This window comes from Sciurus vulgaris (genome assembly GCF_902686455.1).
Source record: "Sciurus vulgaris genome assembly, chromosome: 1".
Classification (NCBI taxonomy): domain Eukaryota; kingdom Metazoa; phylum Chordata; class Mammalia; order Rodentia; family Sciuridae; genus Sciurus; species Sciurus vulgaris.
Window position 1 is genome coordinate 42,842,423 of NC_136461.1, and position 26,219 is coordinate 42,868,641.

The following is a 26,219-nucleotide window of genomic DNA, read 5'->3' on the forward strand; positions in this document are numbered from 1 at the left end:
TTCAGGCCGGTGACAGCCTCAGAGCTGTTGGGCTGTCCAACTGGACTCTGTGGGAAAGCACTTAGGTGCCAGAGATGGGCACACAGTAGGTGTTCAAGAAAGAGCATCCCTTTCTCCTCCTTCTTCCCAAGAAAGTAAAAGTAAGAGGGGCTCTTCGGGTCTGTTTTCATAGACCCCTCCGCAGCCCATGTCCCTGGCTGGGTAGTGACAAAGAGTCCCATCCAGGCATAGGGACCTCCTGCCACCTTCAGCACTTTCTACTGCCAGCTGAGAGGAGACTGCACCTTCAAGGCCCCGCCAGGGGCTGCCTCCTTCTCTGAACTTGGTCTTTCAAAGGGGCTTTCATTTATCGAGCTTTAATGTCTCACATGATTTAATCAGAAACACGTGCCTTGTAAATATCGTCTGTCATGTTCCATCAGGTTCACAGGGAAAAGTACAAGTCAATAAACAAAGGTTGTAGCATAAATCTACCTTGAACACATAAGACCTCAAGCAAGAAAATCAAAACACGTGTGGCCTCTGACCTGTGGAGTTTCACGAGCAGGAACTCCGGGTATAGTCAGGAACATTTCTGAAGGTACATAATTAATAGGGAGGCTGGGACTACTCAGTTTGCATAATCCAAGTGCACACCGAACCCTTCAACAAAAGACTCTCCTGGCAGCACCTGCTAAATCGCAAAGCACTCCTGGCTGGACCACAACCTGGCTATGGCCATTGTGGAAAGATGAGAGCCCCTGAAGCCCCAGAAAGAGGGGTGTTTCCCCCACATTCCTCAAATGGGGGGTGCAGGAGACAATGGTATGATAAAGACCTTCCTTCTTCCTTCCAATTCCCTTCTCCCGGCACCCTCCCAGGCTGCTGCGAAAGCCCTGAATCAGATACAGAGGAGGACGAGGTCTGAGGAGTCAGAGCCTAGGATTTGAGTACCAGCTCTGCCACTTGGGGCCATGCAGCTGTGTCAGCGTCCTGGCTGATCCTTGTCTACTAGGAAGCCTTTAATAACAACTTCCTGTTGGAGCGTTCTTGCTATTAAAGACACTGAAACCATTTGCTCCCCAAACAGAAACGAAGCGTAGGTACTGGACAAAGATGGGGCCCACGGACCCCAGCATGTAGCCTGCTCCAGTTTGATCTGAACTTGGTCCACCAGTGGATCTCTGCCCAGAACTGTGCAGGGAAAGCAAAGGCCAGAGGCAGCTTGACCGCGTAGGCTCAGTTTTTTCATCTGTCAAAAGTGGGTAGCACCCCCTCTCCGTCAGGACTGTGTTACAAGGATTATTGATTAAAATGGTGGATTCAAAGAATGCCACCATAAAACATCATATAAATATGTCTCCCCTTTTATAAACTCAAAGATCTCAGAGTCATGGTCCAGAGAAGTTTACAACTCTTCTAATCCAGCTCCTTTGTTCTGTGGTTCTGGGACTGGGATTCAGAGGAGGAAAGAGGCTGGTGGCACCCAGCAAGTTGAGAGCAGGGCCAACACTCAATGTGCAGGCACTGGACTGCTGCTAAGGGACAGAAGGCACTTTGCATGTCTCAACAGGTCCCCCCGTACTGTAGCCCAACTTGCTTCTTGGCCCATCCCTCCTCCTAAGTAAACTCTGGCTGCCATTCCCCAGGAAGTCCTCCTTGGCTGTCCCACTGACCACCTGTCGTCCTTGCTGTTAAAGTGCACTCCAGTTTGGGACGCAGCATACCCGCAGAGCCCAGGAGTGTGGCCTCTGCACATACCTGCCTCACCTCCAGTTGGACTGGAAGCTCCCTGGGGAAACTGGGTCCACAGCAGTATGGACCCCCCCCCCACGTCATTGTCCACTTGTGCAACGTGTGTCTCCCCACTAGAATGTCAACTCTACGAGGTCAAGGGTTGTCTGTCTTGCTCACCATTGTATCCCTCATTTAGAAAAGTGTCAGGTACACAGCAAGCACTCAGTAACTGCTAGTGCATGAATTCCTAAACGAGAGCAGGAGCCCCACCGTGTGCTTCTGCTTCTGTGTTACAGAATGTCACAGCTGGAAGGAACTTTAAAATCAAGACCAAGTAACGGCTGGCCCAGGTCGTCCACAGGTGAATATTCCAGAACCCAACACCCTGCCACACGTAAGGGGTGGTGTCGGCTGTGTGAAGGTGAATGAGCTGGTGGGGAGCTGGGTGGCTGGGTGGGGAGCAGGTACCTGGGTGGTCCCTGGCAGGTAGATGGCATCAGGTCTGGTGATGCAGACGCCAGGGTGGGTTAGACAGCTGGGCACTGGGTGGACAGGTGAATGGGTAAACATACAAGTGCATGGAGAGATGGAAAGACTCTTAGATGAACTCTCTGATCTGATTCAGCCCGAAAGGCAGGCCAAGGTGCTGATGGTCCTCCTGATGTCCAAGACGAGAGCCTCACTACCTCCATGAACCCCCACGAGCAGAGCTTCAGATTCATCTCTGTGTACTCCAGAGGAGAGCAGAGCAGCATGCTCAGTGGGGCTGAGAGGGTGGGTGTCCACACAAACGGGTGCAGATGGAAGCAGGGCTGGACGGGTGAAAAGACATTGGACAGCTGGATGGGGGGCAGCCTTACTGCTGGAGGCTGGTGAATGGGCAGACACAGAGGTGCATGGGAGGACCCACGGACATCCTATCCCTGAGCAGAAGAATGGGTGGGGAAGGGAACACAAGAGACCAACAGCATGGCTCCCTGGGACAGTCCCCCACCCACACACTGCACACCCTCCTGGGACACCCCACTTGGCTCTGAGGAGGGGCTCCCTCTTCCTGAAGCTCCAAAGAGTCCTGGGTGTTGGCCTATGTCTCTCCAGCCCCCTCTGGGCCAGCCCCTCCAGCCCCAGGTGGGGAGGCATCTCCCCCACTGGCCGTAAACGAAATAGCCCTGCAGCCTTTCACGATTCACAGAGAGGCTGCAGCGCCAGAAACCGTGCGTGTGATACCGCAGCCCTGGGAAGACGGCTCCCCCCCACAAGGCGCTTCATCTCATTCTGCCTTCACAGCCTGCGAGGCAGGTGGTCTTGGGCATGCAAAGAACCCAGGCTCAAGGAGGTGAAGGGACTTGCCCAAAGGCACACAGCGAAGGCAGATAATGCCCTGTTATAAATTCCTCAAGGCTCTATCTCCCCTTGTGGGAACAAGAACACCTATGCACAGGGCGATGACAGCTTCCGACGCCCCCTTCTCTACAAGGAACTCCAGAGGAGCTCCCTGACCCATGCCGCAGGCTCCCCCAGCCGGGTGCCTGTCACGCTCGTGCACACACAGTGCCGCCCATAGCCCCCAGCACATGTGGGGAGCCGGTGCCAGGCACCCTCCCACACATGAGAACGTTCCTAAACAGAGTAATTAGAGTGGTGTAAAGGTAACTTTTACACAGGCCTCCAAATCAGAATCACATGTGGGATGGAGCCTGCCAGGGTGGCCACGCTGGAGGGCTGGTCAGTCCCCTCCCCAACACGACTGCCACCCCTCTGCGTCCCTGACACGAGCTTCTCTGAGCACACCTGCCCTCAGCCCCTACCCTAGGGCTCAAACTACCCACACAGGCCAAAAGGAAATCCCTTGCGGTTCCAGGGCCAAGACACCCACTAGTACCTCTGCCATCACAGCACAACAAACACCAAGTCAGACTCGGAGAGGACCTCTGCGGAATTGCATGCAAACCCAACAGGTGAGAACGAGGAGGAAAGAACTTGGTCATCCAAGTCCACAAAGAGAGCTTAGCAGTCCCTTCCCAGTGTGATCTTCCCCAAACCTGGCCTGGCCATGTCCTTCCCTGATTACAAACCTCTAGGGGTGTCTGCTGCCTCCAGGTGAGTAGAGCACAGCAGGAAATTCAGACTCTGGAGTTGGCCAGACGAGGTCAAGGCCAGCTCTGGCTCTCCCTAGTACTTAGACGAGTGCCTTTGCCTCTCAGGTCCTCAGTTTCCTGCCTGTTACAAGAAGGTTACCAGTGGGGAATGAGCCACTTCATTAGTCCCAGGAGGATCATTTGGTTCCGTGTCTGGCATGGAGCATGTTTTGGTTTTTGCTATTGTTCTTTCTGTGTAGTGCTGGGATGGAACCCAGGGCCTGGCACATGTTGGACAAGCTGCTCTACCACTCAGCCCTATCCCACCCCTCATGTGGTTTTTTTTTTTCAGTCCAATCTCTTCTCTGATTTGCTGTGAGGCCCTAAGGAAGTCACCTGGGGTCTCTGGGCTCCTGTTCATCTAATGGAAAGGCAGGACCTAGTGATCCCTAAACACCTTCAATGACACAGCAGTCTGAGGGGCTGAGTCTGGAAGTAGCAGGCATTAGCTCAGCTCCGTTTTCGACCTCGGAGGATCATTCAAGACCCAGCACAGTGTGAGTCCAATCTTCCTTCACAGCCTGACTCCAGCCACCTTCAGGACATCTCTGCTCTGACAACACCAAGTCCCACCCCAGAGTCTACACAGCAGCTCACAACCCGCTCCAGGCCTTTGCACAGGCTTTGCCTGCAGTGGTGGTTCTCAGTTCTGCAGGCACATGGGTCTGCTGGGTTCTGGTGAAAAGCAGATACTCAGGGTTTGAGTGCAGCTGCAACTCTGCATTTTCAACAGCTCCAGGCAACGCTGACGCGGCTGCCCCAAACTGCACTTTGGGTTGTGGGGACCTAGAATGTCTTTCTCCCTCCCTGTTTACCACGCAGTCAAGACCTCCTTGCCCTTCAAAGCCTGGCTCAAGCTGCCCCACCACTGAGGGGCCTATAGCCGCAGCAGGTTCCGGAAAGGCCCCGCAGTTTCCCCTGTGCATAACTGGTGATCACCTGCCACACTGTGGTCACAATGAGCAGCTTCCAAGTCCACATCCCTACACAGAGCCCCTAGAGGACAAAGCCCAGCACAGGACTTGGCACACAGATGGGGTCAGTGAGCACGCCCCGAGTAAGGTCACGGGTAGCGGGGTCTATCCCAGGCCTGCTCAGAAGCTCTGGCAGCCAGAGAGGCCCACAGAGCCTGCTCTCCTGCCCTCTGCCCAGCCCTGGACCATGGGAGGCCCTGGCCAGGCATGCCAGGTTCTAATTCAGGCAGAGCCACCAAGGGCCCTGGGCTATGACATGGGTTCTCTTAAAAAGAGGTCACTTGCCCCTTTTTAAGAAATGGTAGGTGGCAGGAGCCCAAATGTGAATATGGACCCAGGAAGGTAGAAACAGAGAGAGGGTTTAAAAAAAAAAAAAAAGAGGCAGAAGCCAGGTGCAGTGGCACATGCCTACAATCCCAGCAGCCGAGGAGGCTGAGGCAGGAGGATTCCAAGATCAAAGCCAGCCTCAGCAACTTAGTGAGGCCCTAAGCAACTTAGTGAGACCCTGTCTCTAAATAAAAAATAAGAATTAAAAAGAAAAAGGTTGGGGATGTGGCTCTACAGTTAGGCACTCTGGCTTCAATTCCTGGTACCAAAAACAAAAAACAAAACAAAAAAGAGCCAAGAGAAGCCAATGGAAAGAAATGGAAAGATGCAGAAGGGCAAAACAAGAGTCAGGAACAGTGACAATAAAAAGGAAGACCCAAAAAGGAGGGAAACAAGGAAACAGAAAGAAGAGGTGACAAAGTCTAAAAAGAAACAAAGGATACACTAGCACACAAGAGAGAAGGAAAGAAGAGATGGGCAGAAAAGACTTCTTCAAGGTGGGTAGATAGGGCCAAAGCCTTGGCTAGCTGGTCCTAAAGACACCAGTTCATCTAGATGGTACACTGGAGCCTCCCCCAGGAGGACACCCAGTCCCCAGGCCCTGCGGTCTCTTCATGAGGTGCCTGCCACCTGCGCCCCAGGCATGGGGTACATCACTGGCCAGGGAATTTCTGAGGCCTTTTCCTCATTTCCTTTCCTCCTCTCCAGTCCCCCCTCCCCGCTGAAATGACTAAGCAAAGAATGATAAACTAGAAACAACCTGGATTTTTTTTGTCGTTGTTGTTCTAAAAACAAACAAGGTCCAAGGCCTCTAAGAAAACAGGCAGCACAGGCCCCAAGAACTGCCAGCAAGTCATTGGTCTTCTCCAAGCCTCAGGGCCTCACCGACAAAATCATCAGGCGCCTCCAAGTGCTGGCAAGATGAACCCAGCTCTCTGCCTGTGGGCTTGGGTGCACCTGAGCCCACAGTCACGCAGGCACATCACCTGAAGTGCAGGGTGGGTTATGCATGCAAAAAATGAGGGATTTTTTTTTAAGTCCTTCCCTTGCCAGTGTCCCTCTGAGCTTCACAGGAAGCCAGGCATGGATTATCATCTCCCTTTTTCAGAAGAGAAGACTGAGAGCTCTTATGTAGCACCCCGGTCCCCAAGACTGTAAATCCGGGTCCACGACAGCCTCACTGCCAGCCCCCATCTTCTCCACTGTCCCAGCTGCAGGCAGCGTCAAAACCACGGCTCTCACAAGATTCACAAGAAATGCGTTTTTTATCACTGTGCCAGGCTGGTACCCAAGATGGAAACAGAGATGAGTGAAGTGTGGTACTGCTCCTAAAGGATGGGCGCCCAAGGTGACCGCCGCCAGGGTGGTGAGGAGTGGCAGGAAGATGCCGCCCACCCCCAGGTTAAGGTCAATGCTGCCCTAGATGCCCCGGTCCTGCTGCTCACGGGGCTCTCACTGTTAAGAGCAAATTACTGCAAATTACTGCATAATGACAAGTGCTGAGATGAAAACCCAACTGAGTAATAACACAAAGGGACTTGGTGTCGAGAAAGGTGCCACTGAGAGGTGACACTTCGGCCCTGAGTGTGCCGTGGGAAGGGGAGTTAGAAAAGCACACCTGGCAGGGGGACAGGACTGCAGAGGCCCTATGGAGGGACAAACTTGCCAGGCTCACAGAACAGAAAGGCCAGCATGGCCGAGGTACAGCAAGGGGAGCAAAGAATGACACAGGCACAATGATGAATGCCACATCTGCTCCGTAGGCCAGGGCAGAAGAGAGAATGGGCGGAGGGTGTCAGAGCAGGGCTGTGGTACCATTCACATTTTAAGTCACAATTGCACAAGCTGCTGGGTACAGAAAGGAGTTCACAGCTGGGAGACCAACGTGGAGATTCCACAACAACCAGGAGAGAGGAGCCGGGAGTGGCACAGGCCAGGTGGTGGTGGAGATGCAGAACACTACCCAGGGTCAGGACTGAGCCCTGAGGCTGGGCGACACCAGCAAGTCAAGCCACCAGCCAAGGTCAGTGAGAAAGTGCAGCCAGTGCAGGTCGGCAGCCAGGGCAACCCAGGAGTGGTCCCTGTGGCCCCAAGGACAAGTGAGATGAAGTGGGCAACAATGGCTAGGTCTGGCCACATGGGGGCCACAGGGACCCGGACAAGCATGGTCTGTGGACAGGCAAGGGCACAGAAGGGCAGTGAGATGAGGTTCTGGCATGGCCACTTAAGCTGGCAGCTCCTGCAGCACATGCACGTGCCAAGGGCAAACCCAGCTACAGCTGCCGTCACTGCAAAAGCAAAGTTGGAGGGAAAGCAGAGGTGGGTGTGAAGACAGCAGGACAGTCTGACCTTGGATAAAGAAGGTGCACCCAGCAAAGAGATGTGGGGGACCAGGAATGGGAGCAAACCCCGAGCTCTGAGCTCCCACGTTTAGACTCCGTCACTCTAGGCGCTGCATGTTTCCTTGACACCACATAAGAGATGCCATTCGGTTTTAACCAGGGTGGGCAAGGGGCCGAACCATGAGAGTAAGAGAGGGAGATGGGGTCACAAGTATAAGCGCAAGGCTGCAGAAGGGGAAGCAAGGATTCCAAGGTGACAGACAGTGGAAAGTGTGCAGTCAGCAGAGTCAGGTCTTCCTAAGGCCAAAGGCTGGCATCTGCATGCAAGAATAGCCCTCAACCTGGAAGAATGAGACAACCTGTTAACAAATGGAAAACAGGAACACAGGAAATAGGAGAGAGCACCGTGTGATGTCCTCAAAACAATCTCCTCTGAGAGGTACAATAAGATATTGCATCCATAAGCAGAGATGGGACCCAGGAAAAGGAGCCACCAGAGACCAAGAGAGGGCTCTTGCAAACTCAAAATGACTAAAATAAAAAATCAGATGAAAGATAAGTTCAAAGCAGTTCTCAGAAAAGAGATTAAAAAAAAAAAAAAAAAAAAAAGCAGTATTGGGGAAAAAAGAAAATTAGAGGATTAAATCAGAAAGCCAGACATGGCAACTACTGGGATTTGGAGAAAAGGACAACAGAGAAATAGTATGGGAAAGAATTTCAAAGAAAAAATGCAATAAAGTGTCTAGAACTAAAGGTTATGAGCCTCCAGAATAAGCAGCTAACCAAGCACCAGTGCAATTAATGGGGGAAAGCCACTCCAAGGCACACTGCTGGAAATTTTCAGAACACCAAAGATGTGCAGAATATCCTAAACCCTTCTAGAAAATAGGTGGGGTGGGTAGGGGAGGGGCCTGCAGCATCTGCACCAAGTATCAAAGTATCCAGAATCAGTGTGGCTCTGGACTACCCCACAGCAATGTGGGAAGCTGGCTGATTCTTAACCCAATCAGTACTGAAGCTAAACAGCCCGAGTTCAAATCCCAGACCTGCCACTTAACTAGTTGTGTGACCATGGCCAAGGTCACTTCAGCTCAATAAGTATCAGTTTCTTCATCTGTAAAATGGGCATAACCATAGTCTGCTACATACTTCCAAAGATTATCATAAGGATGAACTGATTCACACAAAGCAATGAGAACAGTGCCTGACACTGTAATAGTAAACGTTTAGTGTTTAGCTCTCATTTAAATTACCCAGGCAAAACAGTATCAGGATGAGACCCTGTGAGACACACCTCCTCATTCACCCTTCTTGGAAAACCACTGGAAGATGTGCCCTGGCAGGTTATGGGCTTAAACCAAAGAAAAGAAAACAGCACAACAGCACAAAGGACATTTGCCTCTGTCCATTGATGCCCAGCAGCTGAACACCTTTCCTTTACTTGGAAAACGACTCATCATAAAGGTGAAGCCCTCACTGAGCCCAGTGAGGACACACACACACACACACACACACACACACACACCAAAAAACAGAGAGGCTGACAATGTCACATCCCTCAGATCCTTTAACTGGGTTCATGCATCACCCTGTCCTGACCATGCTGTAAACAGTAGGCCCCAGGCCCCTTCCCTGCCTTTATCCCACAGTATAAAAGTTTATATTTAAGTTATTTGTTTGATTACTATGTCTTCCCCCTGTAGAATGTAGGCTTCGTGGGCACATTTTTGTCTGTTTGTTCTCCCCAGATCTAGAAAAGTGCCTAGCTCCAGCAAGGTGTTCAATAAAAATTTGTCAAGTAAAAAAGAAAACAAAACAAACAAACAAAAAACCCTGCTTTCTCAGCCTCCCTTGCAGCCATAGCATGCAAACAAGATGCAGGCTCTGCCCATCAAAGGACTCTGGTCATAAGAACGCGACCCAGGGGGAATGCCTCAAACCTGCAGCCCAGTCCCAGCAGTGCACGCTGTGCACTGGGCTGGTGGAGTCTCCACGGGCGGCCCCGCAGTGGCTCTGGGGTAAGGTTCTTGTCTATGTCATTTCCAAGCCCAGCACTCCATCATTAACAAGAAATTCTGAGAACTACCCAGCATCCTTTCAATCTCTCTTCTCCTTCCATCAGCCAGGCTTTGTGAACCATGGTGGGTGAACCAAGATCAGGTGGTCCTGTACAGGACAGCCTTGAAGAACCATCCCAGGAGGGGGCTTTGCAGACCAAACCAGTTTAGGACCTGGACTAAGAAAGCCTGATGCATCTGAACATACTTAGGAAAGTATGATCGACAGGTATTTGATCGACTGATGGAATAATTAGAGGAAAATGTTACTAGACCCATAAGCAACAGGAGGTCAAATTTAACCTCAGAAAAACAAAAGGTTGTGCCAGAAAACAAATATTCCCAAGGCATGTGATTTGACAGATATGCTCTCCCAAATGTACCCGCTACACTGAGAAAGTGAAGTCCAGAGGTTGCTAGAGAAACAACTGTGTCATTACCCAGCATTCCGCGCTCCCCCCCACCCCGTGTCCCTTTCAAAACTCCATCTACATACTTGTTCCCTGTCCCCACCCCTGTGGAGTCACTGAAGTTTGGAAGTTCCCTCCACTCTTTGGATCACTCTTAGATCATAAAATATCTTTTAGTCCCAAGAACTCTTAGTCCCAAGAACGGTCTCCATTTAGTAATCAAGATGTCCCATCCAGATTAATAATCCCAACTCCAAGCCTCCTTCACAGGCCACCTCTTCCCCTCGCCTGGCTGGGCCTGCCTAGGCTGGGGCGGGGTAGCAGGATGGAGGCAAAGCCAGGTGCCATGGGGCTCTCTGGGGCACGCCAGAGGCAGACTCCTTCCACGCCCACTGCGTCCCATGGGACCCCTGCAGTCTCTCACCTCTGCCTGGCAAGAGGTCCTCTTGGGCAGGGCTGGCCTGAGAATGACCACCAGGCAGGTCCCTGACACACCTCGCTATGAAATGGGTAGAGCCACATGGTAGTGCATGCCCACCCACTCTGACACCTGGCAGGGACCCAACCACAGCCTTTATTATCTCCACAAGCAATCCACTAGCAGTCCCTCCAGGCTGTGCCCTGCTCGCCGCGTGGTCCCCTTTGAGTTCAGGCTTTCAGGCTATGTGAGGAGGAACAGCGCCCTCCTCGCCATCTGGCATGGGGAAGAACATGTCACGGTGCCTCAACGACCCTCTAAAGAAAGCTGGCTAGGCAAGGGTCTCAAACCCAGAGTATGTTAGGCACCTGAGGTCCTGCCTCAGAACCAGCCAAAGCCTCGGTCACATCCACTAACTCAGTGCTCAGCCAGAACCCAGAGAGCACAGGTCCCACCTCAGCTGCCCACACATCACTCAGGTCCCAACTGGACCCTGGTTTGACCACAGAACTGTGATGCACCAAGTGGGGCATGCAGATGGGAGACTGGGCAAAAGGGGGCCTTGAAGAGAACAAAATCCGCACCTTATCACAGTAGGAAGCCACCAGACAATAAAGGCAGTCACCGACACAGTCGCAGAAATCCTTACAGAGGCCTATTCCTCACCGCTCCCCCTCAGCCCCAGCTATGAAGCCTTGGACAAGCTACTTTTCCCCTCTGGTCTGGGTTGTGGGGGGCACTGTTTGATGCTGGGGTTTGAACCCAGGGGTACTGAACCACTGAACCACATCCCCAGCCCTTTTCATTTTCATTTTTATTTTTATTTTGAGACAGGGTCACACTAGGTTGCTTAAGACCTCGCTGTCTGGTCTTGAACTTGCGATCCTCCTGCCTCAGCCTCCAAAGTCACTGGGATCACAGGGATGCACCACCACACCAGGCTCTGGTCTGTTTCTTCATCTACAAATCAGAGAAAAGAACAGTAACTCCTTCCCAGGGCTGCTGGCAGGACAAAAGGGACTGTGTCTGTGATGGGCAGACAGCGGTGACTGTGCCAGCCGGGGCATCACGAGAGGGTTCACTAGGACTGGTTTTATTTTTGTAACTGAGATGAGTGGGAGAAAAGGCTAAAAAACAACGACAACCCTAACCCTAACCCAAGGCAGGCCAGCGTGTCACAAAAGTGCACACGGCAGGTGCCCCCTGGAGGTGGGCAGCTCCACAGGTCAGGAGGGCAGGGGCACAGAGCTCTCTTGAAAGCCCTACTGCATCAGGTTATTTAAAAAGCTAGGTTTAGCCTTATTTTGCCAAAAGTAAACATTTATTTTTAGAACGTTAATAAAATAAGTTACCACAAATAGCAATAACAATAAACAATGGGGCTTGCTGAGAGGCAGAAAGAAAAGCAATGAAGTGAACGACAAAGGAAAATCTTGGCACACTGACTACATAAAAAATTTTCAGTTTTTATTTCAAAATCATCATAAAAACTTGTTTAAGCAGCAGACTCATAAAAATATTAGCAATGAACACGATGAATAAAGCATTGACCTTCTTGATGAGAGCACTTCAAAGGATGTCAATTTTTAAATCTTATCAGTAGAACATTCAGACCCCAATTACAAACACCAATTTGCAGACAGATAGGAACTGTCAATCAATACACAATACAGGTTCCACCACTCAAATAATGAAATGAATGCAAAATGAAATGGTGACCAGATGTCACTGCTACCTTCAAATCAGGACAGGAATTTTGAAACTGTGGTGAAGATGCAGATTAGCACGTCCTCCAAGGAGGCGCTGCCTGTAGTTGGGCAAATTAGCGCAACCTGGTGAAGGGCTATGTAGTGAGACGTGTTAAGCGGTACTACCCCTTGGCCTAGGAGTTTTCACTTTGGGAAATATCAGAGACACAAATGAAGGTTGCTGCAGAAAAATAGTCACTGCAGCATTAACTCTCCTAGGGGAAAGGCTGAAAACTTATAAGCATTATGCATATCCAAATAATACATATACATACTTGTTCGTATGCACATAAACTACCTCTGTGAGACCAGATGAAACTTCCAGCATTGCTAGTTTGGGGCTGGGAAGAGAAGAGGTAGGTGAAGGGCTGGGGACATAGCTCAGTTGGTAGAGCGCATGCCTCACACACACAAGGCCCTGGGTTCAATCAAAAAAAAAGAAGAGGTAGGTGAGCTCTAAGTACTCTTTTTGGAACTTCCAAATTTGGAACCATTTTAATGTATGACCTACTCAAAATAATTTAACAAATTCAACAAAATCTAACCTATTTTTGGATGTTTATGAAGAATTTTATTGACATGGGAAAGTTTCATTATGTTAGAATGTTAAATGTAGAAATAAATACATGACTATGTTTTGGAATGATCTCAATGATATAAAAATATATTAATATACAGTTAAATGACAGAAGAAAAACTGAAAAGAAATGTACCAAACTGTAAATAAAAGGAGTGAGAGTATAAGTATTATTTCCATCTTTCTATGTTTCTATAGTTTGCAGATTTTCTATAAGTATGTAGTACTTACATAAGTGGAAAAATAAAGATTAATACATTAAAGTATCTTCAAAGGGTCAGCCATCTCCCAAAGAAGGATTAGAAGAAAGACTAAGTACTTTGTTAGAAGTCAGGGATAAAATAATATCCCCAGGTTCCTATCTAAATTGCTGCATGGGGCACAGCCAGCCTGTTTCCAGGCAGAGATGGGTTTCCAAGAACTAGCCACATACCCTGGGTTGCTTCCCTAAGACCAGAAAAGCCCACCTACCGGGACCTGGCCACTCAAGACCACCTCTCAAGAAAGTCTGTTCTGACCTCTTGTCAGTACTGTCCTGTACTGACCTGAGACCCCAAGACTCAGGTCTGCTTCCCCAACAGGAGCCAAACCTGGTAACCAGCATGCTGGTCCCATCTCAAAGCTGGTACATCCACCTGCCTGCCCTTTCCCCTGGAGGCTCCCCAAGGCAGAGCCAAGGACACAGAGCCTAGCAGAGGAGAGGCTGTTGGGAAATGTGTAATGAACAAATGAACAGGTTAAACAATGATATTCCAGACTAGCCCTGTCCAACAGACCTTCCTGTGATGATGAGAATGTTCTACATTTGCACAATAACGGTAGCCACTAGCCACATGTTTCTACTGAGCACTGGAAATACAGTTAGTAAAACTAAAAAGACTGGATTTTTCACTTAACTGTAATTAATTTAAATAACCATAAGTGTTCATATGGAAGAACACTTACACATCAAGTGTGGTTATAAAGTTAAACAAGATGATGTGTTTAAAAAAAAAAAAAAAAAAGACTGACCCAGTGTCTGGCAGTGCTCAGTAAATAGTGATTACAGCATAATGAAAATGATAAGGGAAGGACGAGGATGAGGGTGTACAATGGTCCCAGGGCCCCCTACTTGAGTGGCCAATACAATGGGAATTCCCTTGACTCCACGTCTCCCTTGCAAACAGCTCCTCTGTATTCTGAGTGTACAGCAACCAGAAACACCGAGAGGAGCTTAACCAGCAGAAACTGGCAACTGATGCAAGAGAAGGGCTGGTCAAGGCAGCCCCCCACCCTGACCAGACTAACCTGAGTGAGTACCACCACCAGTGTCCTGCAGAAGGCTGCTCTATGAACCGGATTTCCCGCCTGTCTTCAGAGGCCCCAGCAGCCGGCCCTCTCCTACCCTGACCTCACTGATTCTCAGAAGAGCCTCAAGAGGGGAGACGGCAAAAATTTCCATTTTATAACTCCACAAACCAAAGCCCGGTGAGATCGTCTGAGGTTACCACGCTGACACTGGCTGGAAGGCAGGAGTCTGCCTAGGACAGAACACCAAGTGAAACGACGGTGATGCTGGGGACCAGGTCAGTCTGGGAGGGACCTTGAGAATGCCCGATCACTGTCTACCTGCCTTCCAGGCTCCAAGCTCTGTGAAGGTGAGGGCTTGGTTAATCCACCACAGGGTCCCAGGCTGAACCCCAAACCTGAACAGGCATTCAATAAATAGCAATGAACCAACCAATCACCCACCAAACACAGGTAGAGCACTTCCAGTTTCCAGGATACCTTGACACACTCCATCACATGTGCCCCGACAGCTGGCCAAGCAGTGACCCTTCTCCCCACTTTACAAATGGGGAAGAAAGTCTTAGAAATTCAGGCCCTCTAGGCTGCTGTACTGAAAATCTGCTTGGGAACTTTCCAGGAAGCCCCACCTCCATCCACTGGAGAGGGACAGATCTACCCCACTGGGGCCCAGCACTCAGCAAGTCAGAGAGGCACTCATCACAGACCCTACTTCCCAGGAGCCCAGCATCCCTGAGGGAGGAACACATGAGCCAGGCCTGACTTGGGACGTAGGCAGTGAGAAGACGAAGGAGGATGAGGTTGACGAAGGAGGATGAGTTTGGAGGAGGCCAGATCAGACCCAAGGCAGCAGGACCCGGAAGGTGGCGAGGAGTGGGAAAGGCCAGGTGGGCCTGTAGCTACCACCTGCCAGCTCCAAAACTTGGGGCAGGTCACCTAACCTCTCTGGGCCTCAGTTTTCCTCATCTCTAAAATGAGAATCATGATACCCACCTCACAAGAAGTGAATGGGGGGAGAATTAAATGGCTTCACGGGATATCTACACCAGCAGGAATCAACAGGCAGAAGCCACAGCAGTACTGCAGAGGCAGGCACACATGGAGATGTGGAGAGCAGAGGGGAATAGCACCTTAAATTGGGGAGGAAGGTGGCCGGGGTTGTGGCTCAGTGGTAGAGCACTTGCCTAGCCCATGTGAGGCACTGGGTTTGATCCTCAGTACCACATAAAAATAAATAAATAAAATAAAAGTACTGTGTCCATCTATAATAAAAATATTTTTTAAAAAATTGAGGAGGAAAAATCTAGGTAATTCAAAGGGATGGTCGAGTACAATGGCAACTCCCAACCCAACAAACCAGGGCAGGTGGAGGGGTCTGTGCCTTTAGATCCACCTCACAGACAGCCCCATACGCATCCTATTGGACACCAGAGTCACCATCAGTTACCTGAGCATATTGGGTTGACCCAGGGCCAGGACCTGTAAGTGAGTCTTCACCCACTCCACAAAGGACCATAACTCCTAACCTTCCCCTAGCTCAGAGTGAAGCCAAGAAACCAATCAGATCTATGTTCTCCACACCTCAATCTGATTCCAAGTTCTTACTCTTTCAATTACACCAAAAAAGAAAAAGTAAGGGGATAGGGCAATACCGTGCAGAGGAAAGACAGCAGCAGATAAGAGCCAACCCAGACCTAGTCCCAGCTCCATCTTCAGAGAGACCAGCAACCAACTCCCTTCTGTGACCTACCTGCTGTGCACCAGCCCCTGAGCCACGTGCTCTGCAGACTTTTTATCTCAATCCCCAAACTCCATGTCAACACTCTAAGACAGGAATTATCTCCACTTTACAGGCAAGGAAGGAGGCTCAGATTCAGTGAACTTACCCAAGGTCTAGCCAGTGGTACAGTCAGGATCTGCACCCAGACCTGAAACCAAAAGCCCCATGGCCACCTTTCACAAGTAACATGGCCTCTCCAAACCTTATGGGACTTGGATAAACCATATGATTTGGAAAATCTTTCCAGTTTAAAAGCCCACAATGGTGCTCAGAAAGGGGTAAGGAGAACAATACAATCCCCCAGGAACTCCACGTAATTCCATCCCAGGTGGGGATAAAGAGAAGCATCGACAGGCTCCCAGCTCTCAGACCAACACTGAGTCTGGTCAACTAGTGGCCAATCCACAAACCAAGCTGTAACTTCAGGGAAAATCTTTAAAGTATGTACCAAGAACATTCTGTAGCACAAATCCATGTCTCTGCAGATGTGTGTAGGTGCTGCTACAGTTGAGCAAATACAAATCTGTTTAAAAGAGCTCTTAAAATTAGTAGCTACCTACACCTCAACAGGTATCTTCTCCATCAATGGGCATTAAAAGTATAACTGCTGTCATGAGGCCAGAGGGAAGATTTCTGTCCTCGTATTTAAAAAGCTCAGATCCCTCTGCTATCTGAGATGGAAAGTAACAGAAAGGCTTTAAGAAAGAAATTCTGAGGAGTCAAGGTCTGGGATTGTGGCTCTCCATCTGCCCCTGTACCCCCACCTCTCCAAGCCACCCCAATGTCTGAAATCAACCATTTAAAGGCCCCTAAGAAGAGCCTGCCCGGCAAGAAGCTCTAGTGCAGAGATATTCTCACAAAGAGTACTACGTAAGTACAAATGACTGTTTGATCAATCATTTGGCCTCAGCGTGGGATTTGGTTAGAATTAAAGCCATCTGGCTTGTTGGGGGGGGGGGGTTGGGGGGAGGAGACAAGCAGGCGGGAAAATGACCCACCCCCCCTCCCCCAAAAAGCATTGTTAAAATATAAATGGGCGGGGGGGGCAGTAAAGTCCCTGCTGTTATTTCAGTCTAAGCCACTTAATCCTTCAGCACGTAAAGCAACTTATTTTATGACCTTTTCCCTTTAAAAAGTAAATCAGAAGACACTGCCTTGAATTCAGATATCTCTGAAACACACTACTCATCCCTCCCAGTGAAATATCCTGTTTCATAAACCTTCTTCGAGATACTTGAAACTGCAGATCACTAAATGCCTAGCTTTAGGCATCTGACATTCCAGAGAATTAATATTTAAACTTATTATAGGAAAAAAGAATTGAGTTTGGTTGAAGCATGAAATATTTAATAGTGTCTCCAAATTAGAAACCCTATTTTGTTTCGCGCTGGAAATGCCAACGTTATTACCTGGGCTTTGCACTCAAATGAGATAAAATGTGCAGTCGGCCTTGGGACGAAACACACAATTACAGCCGTTTTCTCCAGAGAGGCGGGTGAGACACAGGGTTGGGGAGTGGAAGCGATTGAGTTTCATTTTTACGATACACTTAAAATTATATTATCATCCTCTGCCTTGAGGGTTAGACTTGAGAGAACTGAAGCTACCTAACCACCAAAAACTGTGGCAAAAATCGGTGAATCCACAGAGGCCTGGGCTGGGCTCTTTAAGCCTCCTTCATCTTGCTAAGGGCCCGCTGCTGGGTGAAACCCGGTAACTTTCTCGGCTCGCTGGGACAAAAGTATTAAGTGGTTTGGGATAAAAATTAAGCTTCAATTGACACAGTGGATCCTGGCAGCCTCTGCCGGCACGTGTAATTTATTTACAGGGTTGGAAAGTCGGCAAAATACATCATCAACTCTTATACAAACTTCTACTAGGTATTAAATACCCAACGCTCAGAGAAGTAATTCATATAGTCCAGCAGCGTTCCAAAATAAACCCAATCTCCAGGCCTCTGGAGAGCTTAAAGCAGCAAATGGGATCTGTCTTTTTCAAGTCAGGTTTACGGTCCTCCCTGGTTTCTCGCGAAAGCTTTATTTTCCAGCAATCCTGTTATTTAAAAACAAAAGCAACGACATCTAACACAGTCATCTGGCTGCTAAAGACACAGATAGGAAAACCGGGGCCACATTGCAACCAGGGCCATCTCTAATCCTTCTCCACCGCTCCCTTTCAGATCCAGGGTCTCCACAAAGAGGCCAAAAGCCTGGACCAGAAGCCTCTGGACGAATCGTTTTTGGAATGAGTGTGACTTCTTGAGGGAGAACTCACTGAAATACATTTCAGGAACGTGCGTGTGAGGCCATGGACACAACCTGGCAGCAGGACCTTTGCCTTCTGCAGGGTGTTCGGCCTGTTCATCATTTAACACAGAAGACCCATTTCCCACAAGCTCTCAAGTTCAACGGGATCCCTGGCCTGTTCTCCTCCAGAGTCTTTCCTCATGTCACCAAGTGCTTAAAAAGAAATAATTGTTTAATAGCTCCCTGAGCCACCATGCTCGGAGATGCATGTGTTCTATAACCAGGAATGCTGGGGCCGAGCGGGAATTCTCATCTCAAAGATGTCCTCGGAAGCAGCAGAAGGGAGACCACAACCAGGGCCTCAGCACAGGCGCAGCAGATGGGCTATCACCCGTAAAAACCAGTGCGCAGGGAGTGCCGCTGCTTCTGAAAGGGGGACTCCATGGCCCCAGGGAGCCCTCACCATACCCCGGCTTCCTGAGGACCCGAAGCACAATTGGGAACCATTCTCCTCCCCCATGGCTGTGGCAGGGCTGGGGACAGTGCCCCAAAGGAGCAGCTTGCCCTTGAAATCACACCTCAGCCCATTAGTGGAGTTTCAGAAAGGAGTCTTCCAGGGGGCCTCCTGTTCCCTTCCCCCAGGCTAGGGGCGCATTCAGCACGCCACACCACAGCCACGGCCACAGCTACACTGCATGGATTTGAGGAGCAGTGTGCTTTGGGGAAAGTACTGCCCTTGCTTTCAGGCAAACCTGAGTTTAAAACTCCCAGCTCCACTACTTATTGCCTAAACTACTTTGGACAAATCACCTCACTTTCACAACCTGTAAATGACAGCAATGTTTCCACTCCACTAGGGCTGCTGGACATAATGAAATGTGATCACAGTTACAATGTGTCTGGCCTGGCACATAGTAGGTAGGTGCTCAATAAAGGTCAGCAGACCTCCCTCCTCTGTTCCTTCTGTGCTCACCTTCAGCAGCCAAGCCTCCCTAGGACAGATCGAGTCCAAAACCTGGCCTGAGACAAAGGCAGTCTCATTCTACACCCAGGATCCTTCCCAAACCTCCCAGCTCAGTTGGTGCGGAATCCCATAGTATCAGAGCAGGAAGGGCTATGGATCATCCAATCAAACTGCTCCCCATTTTACAGATGGGGAAATCGAGGTTCAAAGGGAAGGGCAATGTCCACGTGCATCGAAGCTACACAATGGCACATGTGTGTGCTCCAGGCTGGCCCAACCATAACCACCAAATAAATTCAGGCCATACAGGAAATGCATTATTCAGTTAACGGGCTGAAGGGCTCCTCTCGGTGCATCTGACTCAAACGCTGACTTTTAAAAACACAGCTCGTAATGCTAACACAATCCACTCGATCCGCCGGAACCCTTCTAAAGGAATAACCCTTTGGAGTTTAAGGGGAAGACAGAAAAGAAGAAAACAGATGCTTTCGGTGACTTTCAACTGTAAGACCACTGGGTTAAGGCTGTATTCTCTCCACCCCCACCCCAACCCAGCCTGTTTTCTTTCAGTTTCTTATAAATAAGGCTTTGGGAGACCAAAGCAGCCACAAAACTCTTCCCCGCTCTATTCTGCTTTCCTCAGTAACTCAGCTGTCAGTCCCTGGACTTTGCCTCCAATGCTGAAAGCATTTTTTTTTTTTTTTATTGTAAACTATTAATTTGGGGCAGCAGTTGTTGATAAACAAGAAGTCCATTTTTAAACTGCTAGAATCATTAGCACTGTGAAAACGAACACCACAAATATTTCAGGAGTCTGATCATTTTCCTAGCCTACTATTACAGTTCGTTTTTTGTATAATGCAGTGGAATTTTTCAAAGCTCGGTGAAGTTTGTTTCATTTCTTCTTTTCCCTTAAACTGTCTCCATTTCTTTAAACACAAAAACAAACTACCCCCTACCAAAAGAAACAATTCAACTCTCTAGGTCCAAACTAACTGCAATTAAAATCTGTATTAGGAAAAAAAAAAAGTTAGAAACCACACATGATAATTTAACTTTGACTGTAACCATACATGTAAGGTGAGGTTACTGAAGTACCACCATGTCAGTTTCAAAACAGGGAATTCTCTCCCAAGAAAACTGAGAGAAGGAAGAGAAATTATCTTCTTGATGCAAAAGCCACAGTTAGTGATAGCCGCTGGGTAGCTTCCAAGGAAAGTTTATTTGTTTATTGTTGTTGTTTCTAATCCTACCCAAAAAAGGATTGAAAAATGTTTCCGAACTTTAGTCTCTCCTCTCTTCTAGGATGCTGGCCAAACTCCACAAAATAAAACCGAAGAAAATGATGATAATTATGCAACATTCAGAACAAAGAACATAAGAGTATATTTTTTAAATGATTCATTGTGCACTTATGCCTATAATGGGATTTTAACGCACTGTAAAAATAAGTGTGCTGGCTAACTTGGCTTCTCACGCAAATGAAACGCAGGGAGATGAATAACTCTGAGATGGGGTGGGTTTTTTGGTTTGTTGTAACCCCCTCCCCAGAAGTGTGAAGAAAAACCACAGCACACAGAGAAATTTGCACAGACACAGCAACCCAGCTTCTACACCCAGGAGGGTCCCAGGACCATGGCCAGCTGAGCGCCACAGGTAAACGACCAACCGACCGAGAAACGGGGCCCAAATGAAGTCACCATCTCGTGTGATGGTTCCCTTTCCATTTTGCCCGCCAAGTCTCAACAGCTTCTAGAGAGCTGGGGAGGCAGGAAGGGAAGAGAAATTCTAGCCGCACAAGATTCTTAGGGAATCTTGGGGAATTATATTTCCGCTACATGTCTATAAAAGATTTGTCGGATACATAACTCTCAGGACTGTAGACGCAACATGCTCCTATCTCATTTGTATACCCACACACACACTTGTTTCTCTTTGTCTCACTGAGCCTGACATTTGGCCAGCAGGTTTTTCTCCCCCGTATTTGAAACCTCAAGCCCCGAAAAAATTTGGATCTGATTATTTCCGGATCACAGGACCAGCACTTTAAAATGGATGAAATGCAAGCAAATTGCCCACCAGAGCCAGAGGGGGGAAATGCTTTAAAAATAACTCATACCTTTCTATTACGGATAGCGCTGGCCTCTCCAAACCTCCCCAGCACATCACACTGGCTTCTTGCTCAGATGAAGAAACTCAACCAGGTTGTGACAACGAAACCATAATGTCCCACCGCCACCAGGCCCTGATGTCTATACACACAGCCAACAACTGCCTTCCTCCTCTCTTTCTTTCTTTTCAGAGATTTATTTATTTAGTTATTTAGTTATTTATTTGCTACAAGGTTGAGTACTTCCTGGCATTTACAGCCATGTCCCAGCAGCTGTTTTTACTAATGGCAGAGTTCATGTTCACAGTGATCATCAATCCCCTTTTTCCTTGGATGTATCCAGTCTCCGTACATAGTGGAAAGGGTCCAGGGAGTTGCTGTGAATTAAATGGTGACCTCATTATCTGATGTGGACACATGGAATCATCTGGTAAACTACATGGCAGACAGACGAGTTACCAATTTCCAAAACTTCAAGACGAAGAAATACCAAAAGCAAAATGTTTTAAATTCTCTGGGAATGTTCACGAGGCCGTGGTTACATACATCAGCTCTTAGCTGCCAGCACACACATGCAGAAGGTATAAGCTGTGGAACCAGAATCCACTATCTGGAGCTGAAAGCCTCCAAAACTGCCACTTACTGTCCGTAGATATGATCAAATCTCTGAGCCTTCATGTGTTCATCTATAAAATGGAGTCACGTCAACAAGAGCCAGTATCTCCCTGCACTTTACAGACACAAAGCACTTCTACATCTATTCCCTCGGAAGGGCCTGCAAGGTAGGCAGAGCCAGATGAGGGAATGTGTGGAAACACTTTGACAACTGTAAAGCACTGTGCACAGAGAATAAGCATCATCAGCCATCGCCACAAAGCTGTCCACCCGTGGAAAGCCCAGATGTTTACCTTCTTTCCTCGTCAGGACTTATAAAAGCAGTGTCTGGTGTTTAATAATAAGAAAGAAAAACGCAGCATCTGGCAATTTGGCCTTCCCAGCTGTTTGGAATCTGGATAAGCGGGACTCTGCCATAAACAGATCGTGATTCTTATTGTAAATGATGACAATGTTAGTCCATGACGTCGCGCCATGCCCAGTGCCTCCCGGTTCAGATCTGGAAACACACAGGACCCAACAAGTATGGATATATTGCTGAATTCTAGAACTCACTCTCTTCCTCTGCTTAGCGTCTGTCCTGAGCAGAAGACAGAGCATCTGAAACCTCATCCCCGACCAAACAGTATGGTCTTCTCTCCGGTCACTGGGTAGCAGTGGTCACAGAAGACCTGAAGCGTAGCACCTCTTAGCTTCCCTTGACTCATGGACCAGGGTTAGGACCCTTCACATTCAACATTTTAAAAATCAAGTCATTCTCCCTCCTTGCTGTACCCCCTTTACCTAAAATATCACTGTCTCTAGAATGCACAAATTAATAAAAGTGACCTCTTCTACCATTTTAGTATATAAAGAAGTCTTATGACCCTTGCTTTATTTATTCCATGAGGTGGGCATTATTACCTCTCCAGCAAATGAGAAACCAGAGGTTGAGAACATTAAATGCCTTATACTAGTAATTTTAAAAATAACCAGGCATCAAAGATGGTTCTTTCACATTCAAGTTTCAGGGTAAATTCACCATAAATGAGGGAACCTAAGGCTCAGAGGAGTGAAATAACATCCCCCAGCATCCCACCGAGCATAGGTGGCGGGGTCTTATCATTTCCAGCACAGCTAATAAATATGTTTGAATTGGTATTTCTGTCTGTTTCCAATAAGCCTGAGAGCTTGGAGCTAGGCACCTCGCTTTCAAAGGGTTATGTGGTCTGGTGACTATTTTGGTGGGGGTGAGCACAGCAAGAAGTTGCCCCTTCCTTAATGACATGTCTAAGAGGGCTGCTGAAAACTCCCTGGGGAAGCTGATTTTCTCTCGGGTCACTTGGCTTGACTCTGAGGAACATGCCTGTAGCGATACAGATACCAGGTCGGAACCTCTTGTAGTCCCTGTCCTGAGACTTCCCTTCTTCCCAGGCGGGATGATGCAAAAGCCCCTGACCTGCCGGGTGGCCTTCTACATACCAGACACTTTCCCACCCGCAGACCTCAGTTTCCTCATCTTTCAAATGTGTGTAAAATCCCATCCCATCAACCTCACCAGGAGGCTGTGAAGAAAAGCAGTTTAGAATTCTCTCAGAGAAAAAATTACCACAGAGTCCAATTTAAGGTACAAAGCAAGGGGCTCTTTCTTCTATCCCTTTATCCTCCTCTGCCCTTTCCAATGAAATGTGCCTCATTTTAGACATGGGCAAAAATAATTGGGGTTTGGAGGACTACAAGTAGAAAGATCGTAGGCAACGCATTCAATGAAAGGTCTCTAACCACAGCATGGAATAAAGGTTGTCTGGGACAGGCATTCACTAAGGCTTCAGAGAACTCGACCTGCAGATGACAGCCATGATTTTTTTAAACACAGATCTTTGCAAGAGGGTATGTGTGGAAGGGCGGATGGTGTGCGGAGCAGGGCAAGTCAGGGACGCACAGCAGTAAACATAACTGGTCTTTCTACACAGCACTCCTTTCTGCCTGATAAAAGAGACTTCTTATGTGTATTCCAGCAATAATACTGGCTATGCATTTTTTCCATATCTATCCTAAACCATGATATTTATCTCCAGGAGAAGAGACTGGCACTTAAGACAAGACAAGAAAAAGCTCTTGTGTACAAAGTCAGGTGTTTCCTTTAAAATGTACCACTGTACATTTATTTCATTTGACTAGGCCCCAAACTGGGAAGACTACCTATTCTAAGGAGCTGGACCCATGCTGAGGAAGGGATGCCCACAGCCATAAAACACAATTCTCGTCTTCCTTAAAAATCACCTGAAAAGAGAATGAAACAGTCCCAAGTGCTGACATAATCAAACCCCAGTTTCTCCCAAAAGAGAAAAAAAGGGGGAGGATGGGCACAGCAACGTAACAATTTCTCCAATTTCTGGTTAATTATCTGTCAGCATGAAGCCTATAAATAATGGCTCAATAATTAACTATGATGAGATGAACGTGTTTGTGAGAATAGCAAAGGCATCCCTGACTGGAGCCGTAACCTGTATGGGGCCTGCCTTCTATTCGCCAGCTTCAGTGGTTGTAGAGGGCACTGAAAAGTGACTTCTGGCCAAGAGGATCCTTCTGGAGCACCAAGTACAGAAAAGATATTTTTAAGTCAAGACCTGGCCCAGGCTGGATTATAGATTCAGAAATTTTTCCATCAGGAATCTAAAAATCATCTGGCATAACAAATTCCTCACTTGACAGATGGGGAAACTGAGGTCCCTAGAGGGGAGGGGGATCCTGCTGAAGGCCTCTGGTTTTTGTTATTGAAGGCAATTGGAACACTTCAAAGTATACTTTCTGCCACTCAAACAAATACCAGTTACAGGAGTTCTTACTCCCACTAACATATAATAAAATTTTGACATTTCACACAACCTTTATCAGAAACATACAGAAGCAAAATTATGTAATCTGAACTCTCATTACACGTTTCCCCCAAAAGTGCTTACCGGATTTAAATTAGATGCTTCCTAAAGCAAGCATCCTTTCAAGACTGTCAAGCTAGTTCCAAACAACAAAAGAGAAACTGAGGAACTCCGGAGAAAGTGCCGCCAGGTTCTCCAGAGAATCCCTCCAAAGGAGTCTCTCACACCCGCGGCCAGGCACATTGGCAGGCCCCGACTCACCCTTCCCAGCTGCGGTGGCCTTGGACGAGCTGTAGTCTCGGGGACTCCGGGGCCTGAGGAGGTCGTGGGTGCGCTGGGATGGCACAGGCGGCCGAGGTAACAGGTCCCGCGGGCCTCCATCACCGCAGCCACCACTACTCATCGTGACCCTGAAGGCCATGTGCGCGCCGAGGGCAGCGGGCCCGCGGCCTGGGCCGGGCACACCGGGGGCCTCCTTGGGCCTCTTGTCCGAAAGTGCCTCTGCCACCTCGCAATGCATGGCTCCGGGACGTGGCGCACGGCTGGTGGTCGCCCAGGCTCCTGAGGTAAGGAGACAGCACAGGCGCATTAGAATAAGGGAGGCAGATTCTTCTCTTGCTGGGCCCCTTTTTGGGCAGTTCACTGCCCCCACGGTTTAGATCTCTTCTCTAAAATAGGTTAGCGCCACCACACCTACCTCAACCCTAACTCACCTGATGCCACGCACAAGCCTCTTAGTCCGCGCAGCAGGGGCTCTCACGATCCCAAACTTGGGGACGGCCACTGTCATCCGCGAATTCTTGTGGAGCCCCCTGGGCCCTCCCGCCCAAATCTGTCTCCACCGAGACCAGCCCTCTTTGAACGAATGGTGAAACTGAGGCCTGAAGCGGAGGGCGCCTGTCCGGAGTCCTCTAGAGGGACAGGGAGCCAGCGGCGTCAGGATTCACACAGCAGGGATCCGGCGAAGCCGCGGAGACCGCTACGGGTATTCAATGGCTGCGCACCTCTAGGGCTCTGCGGCGCCGAACTGAGCGTAGAAGCCGCGGACCGCGCACTTACGGGTCCTGGGCGCTGATCCTCTGAGACTCACTGGTGATTCCCCCAAATCCAGAAAACCGTAGTCCGACGATGGGAGGTCATCCGCGCTGCGCGAATTTCTCGCGCGCACCCCGGGACACGCACAATCCTACGCGCACTTAGAAAACAAGCCCACCGCGCGCGCAAAACGGCACGGAGTCAGTAACGCCGGTGAAGGCTGGCTCCCACGCACACCGCACGCCCCAGTCAGTGCGCACTCGGGGACGCGATGTGCCACACAAGCTCATTCACCAGCTCAGATACTGCAACGCTAACAGCTACATAGTCTCACGCTCTCGACACGCGCGCGCACCCTAGAACTGCTCGCCGGAGCCTCGGTCCTCCCATGATCCCTCCCGGAGCGAGGGCCCGGACCCCCAAACTCTCCCCTCGGCGCTCCCCACGCCATCCTAAAGCTCCCGGACTTTGGGCACCACTGGTACTCCAGCCTCGGATCTCGGGCCCTGGGCGCCCGCCCTTTCCCCAGGCCGCGGGCCGCGCCCCTTCTCACCTCGCAGCGGCCGCTGAAGCTCGCGGGACGCACGGCTCGGCGCGCCTCCTCTGGCGCCGCAGCC

General features: G+C 49.2%; 1 protein-coding gene across 3 annotated transcripts in view; it reads right to left on the reverse strand.

Annotated features, from left to right (window-relative positions):
• The window catches only part of GLIS1 (GLIS family zinc finger 1), a 202,557-nt gene extending 176,338 nt beyond the window's left edge, over positions 1 to 26,219 (reverse strand). The window contains exons 1-2 of one of the 3 annotated variants that reach the window (XM_079103148.1): positions 26,156 to 26,219; positions 24,829 to 25,128 (exon numbers count right to left, since the gene is read on the reverse strand). In XM_079103148.1, coding sequence (XP_078959274.1) covers positions 24,829 to 25,087 — 259 coding nt within the window. In that variant the 5' untranslated portion in view covers positions 25,088 to 25,128; positions 26,156 to 26,219. Of the gene's footprint in view, positions 1 to 24,828; positions 25,129 to 25,280; positions 26,100 to 26,155 lie in introns of those variants that run through there. The other 2 variants (XM_079103147.1, XM_079103150.1) reach the window with 2 other exon arrangements.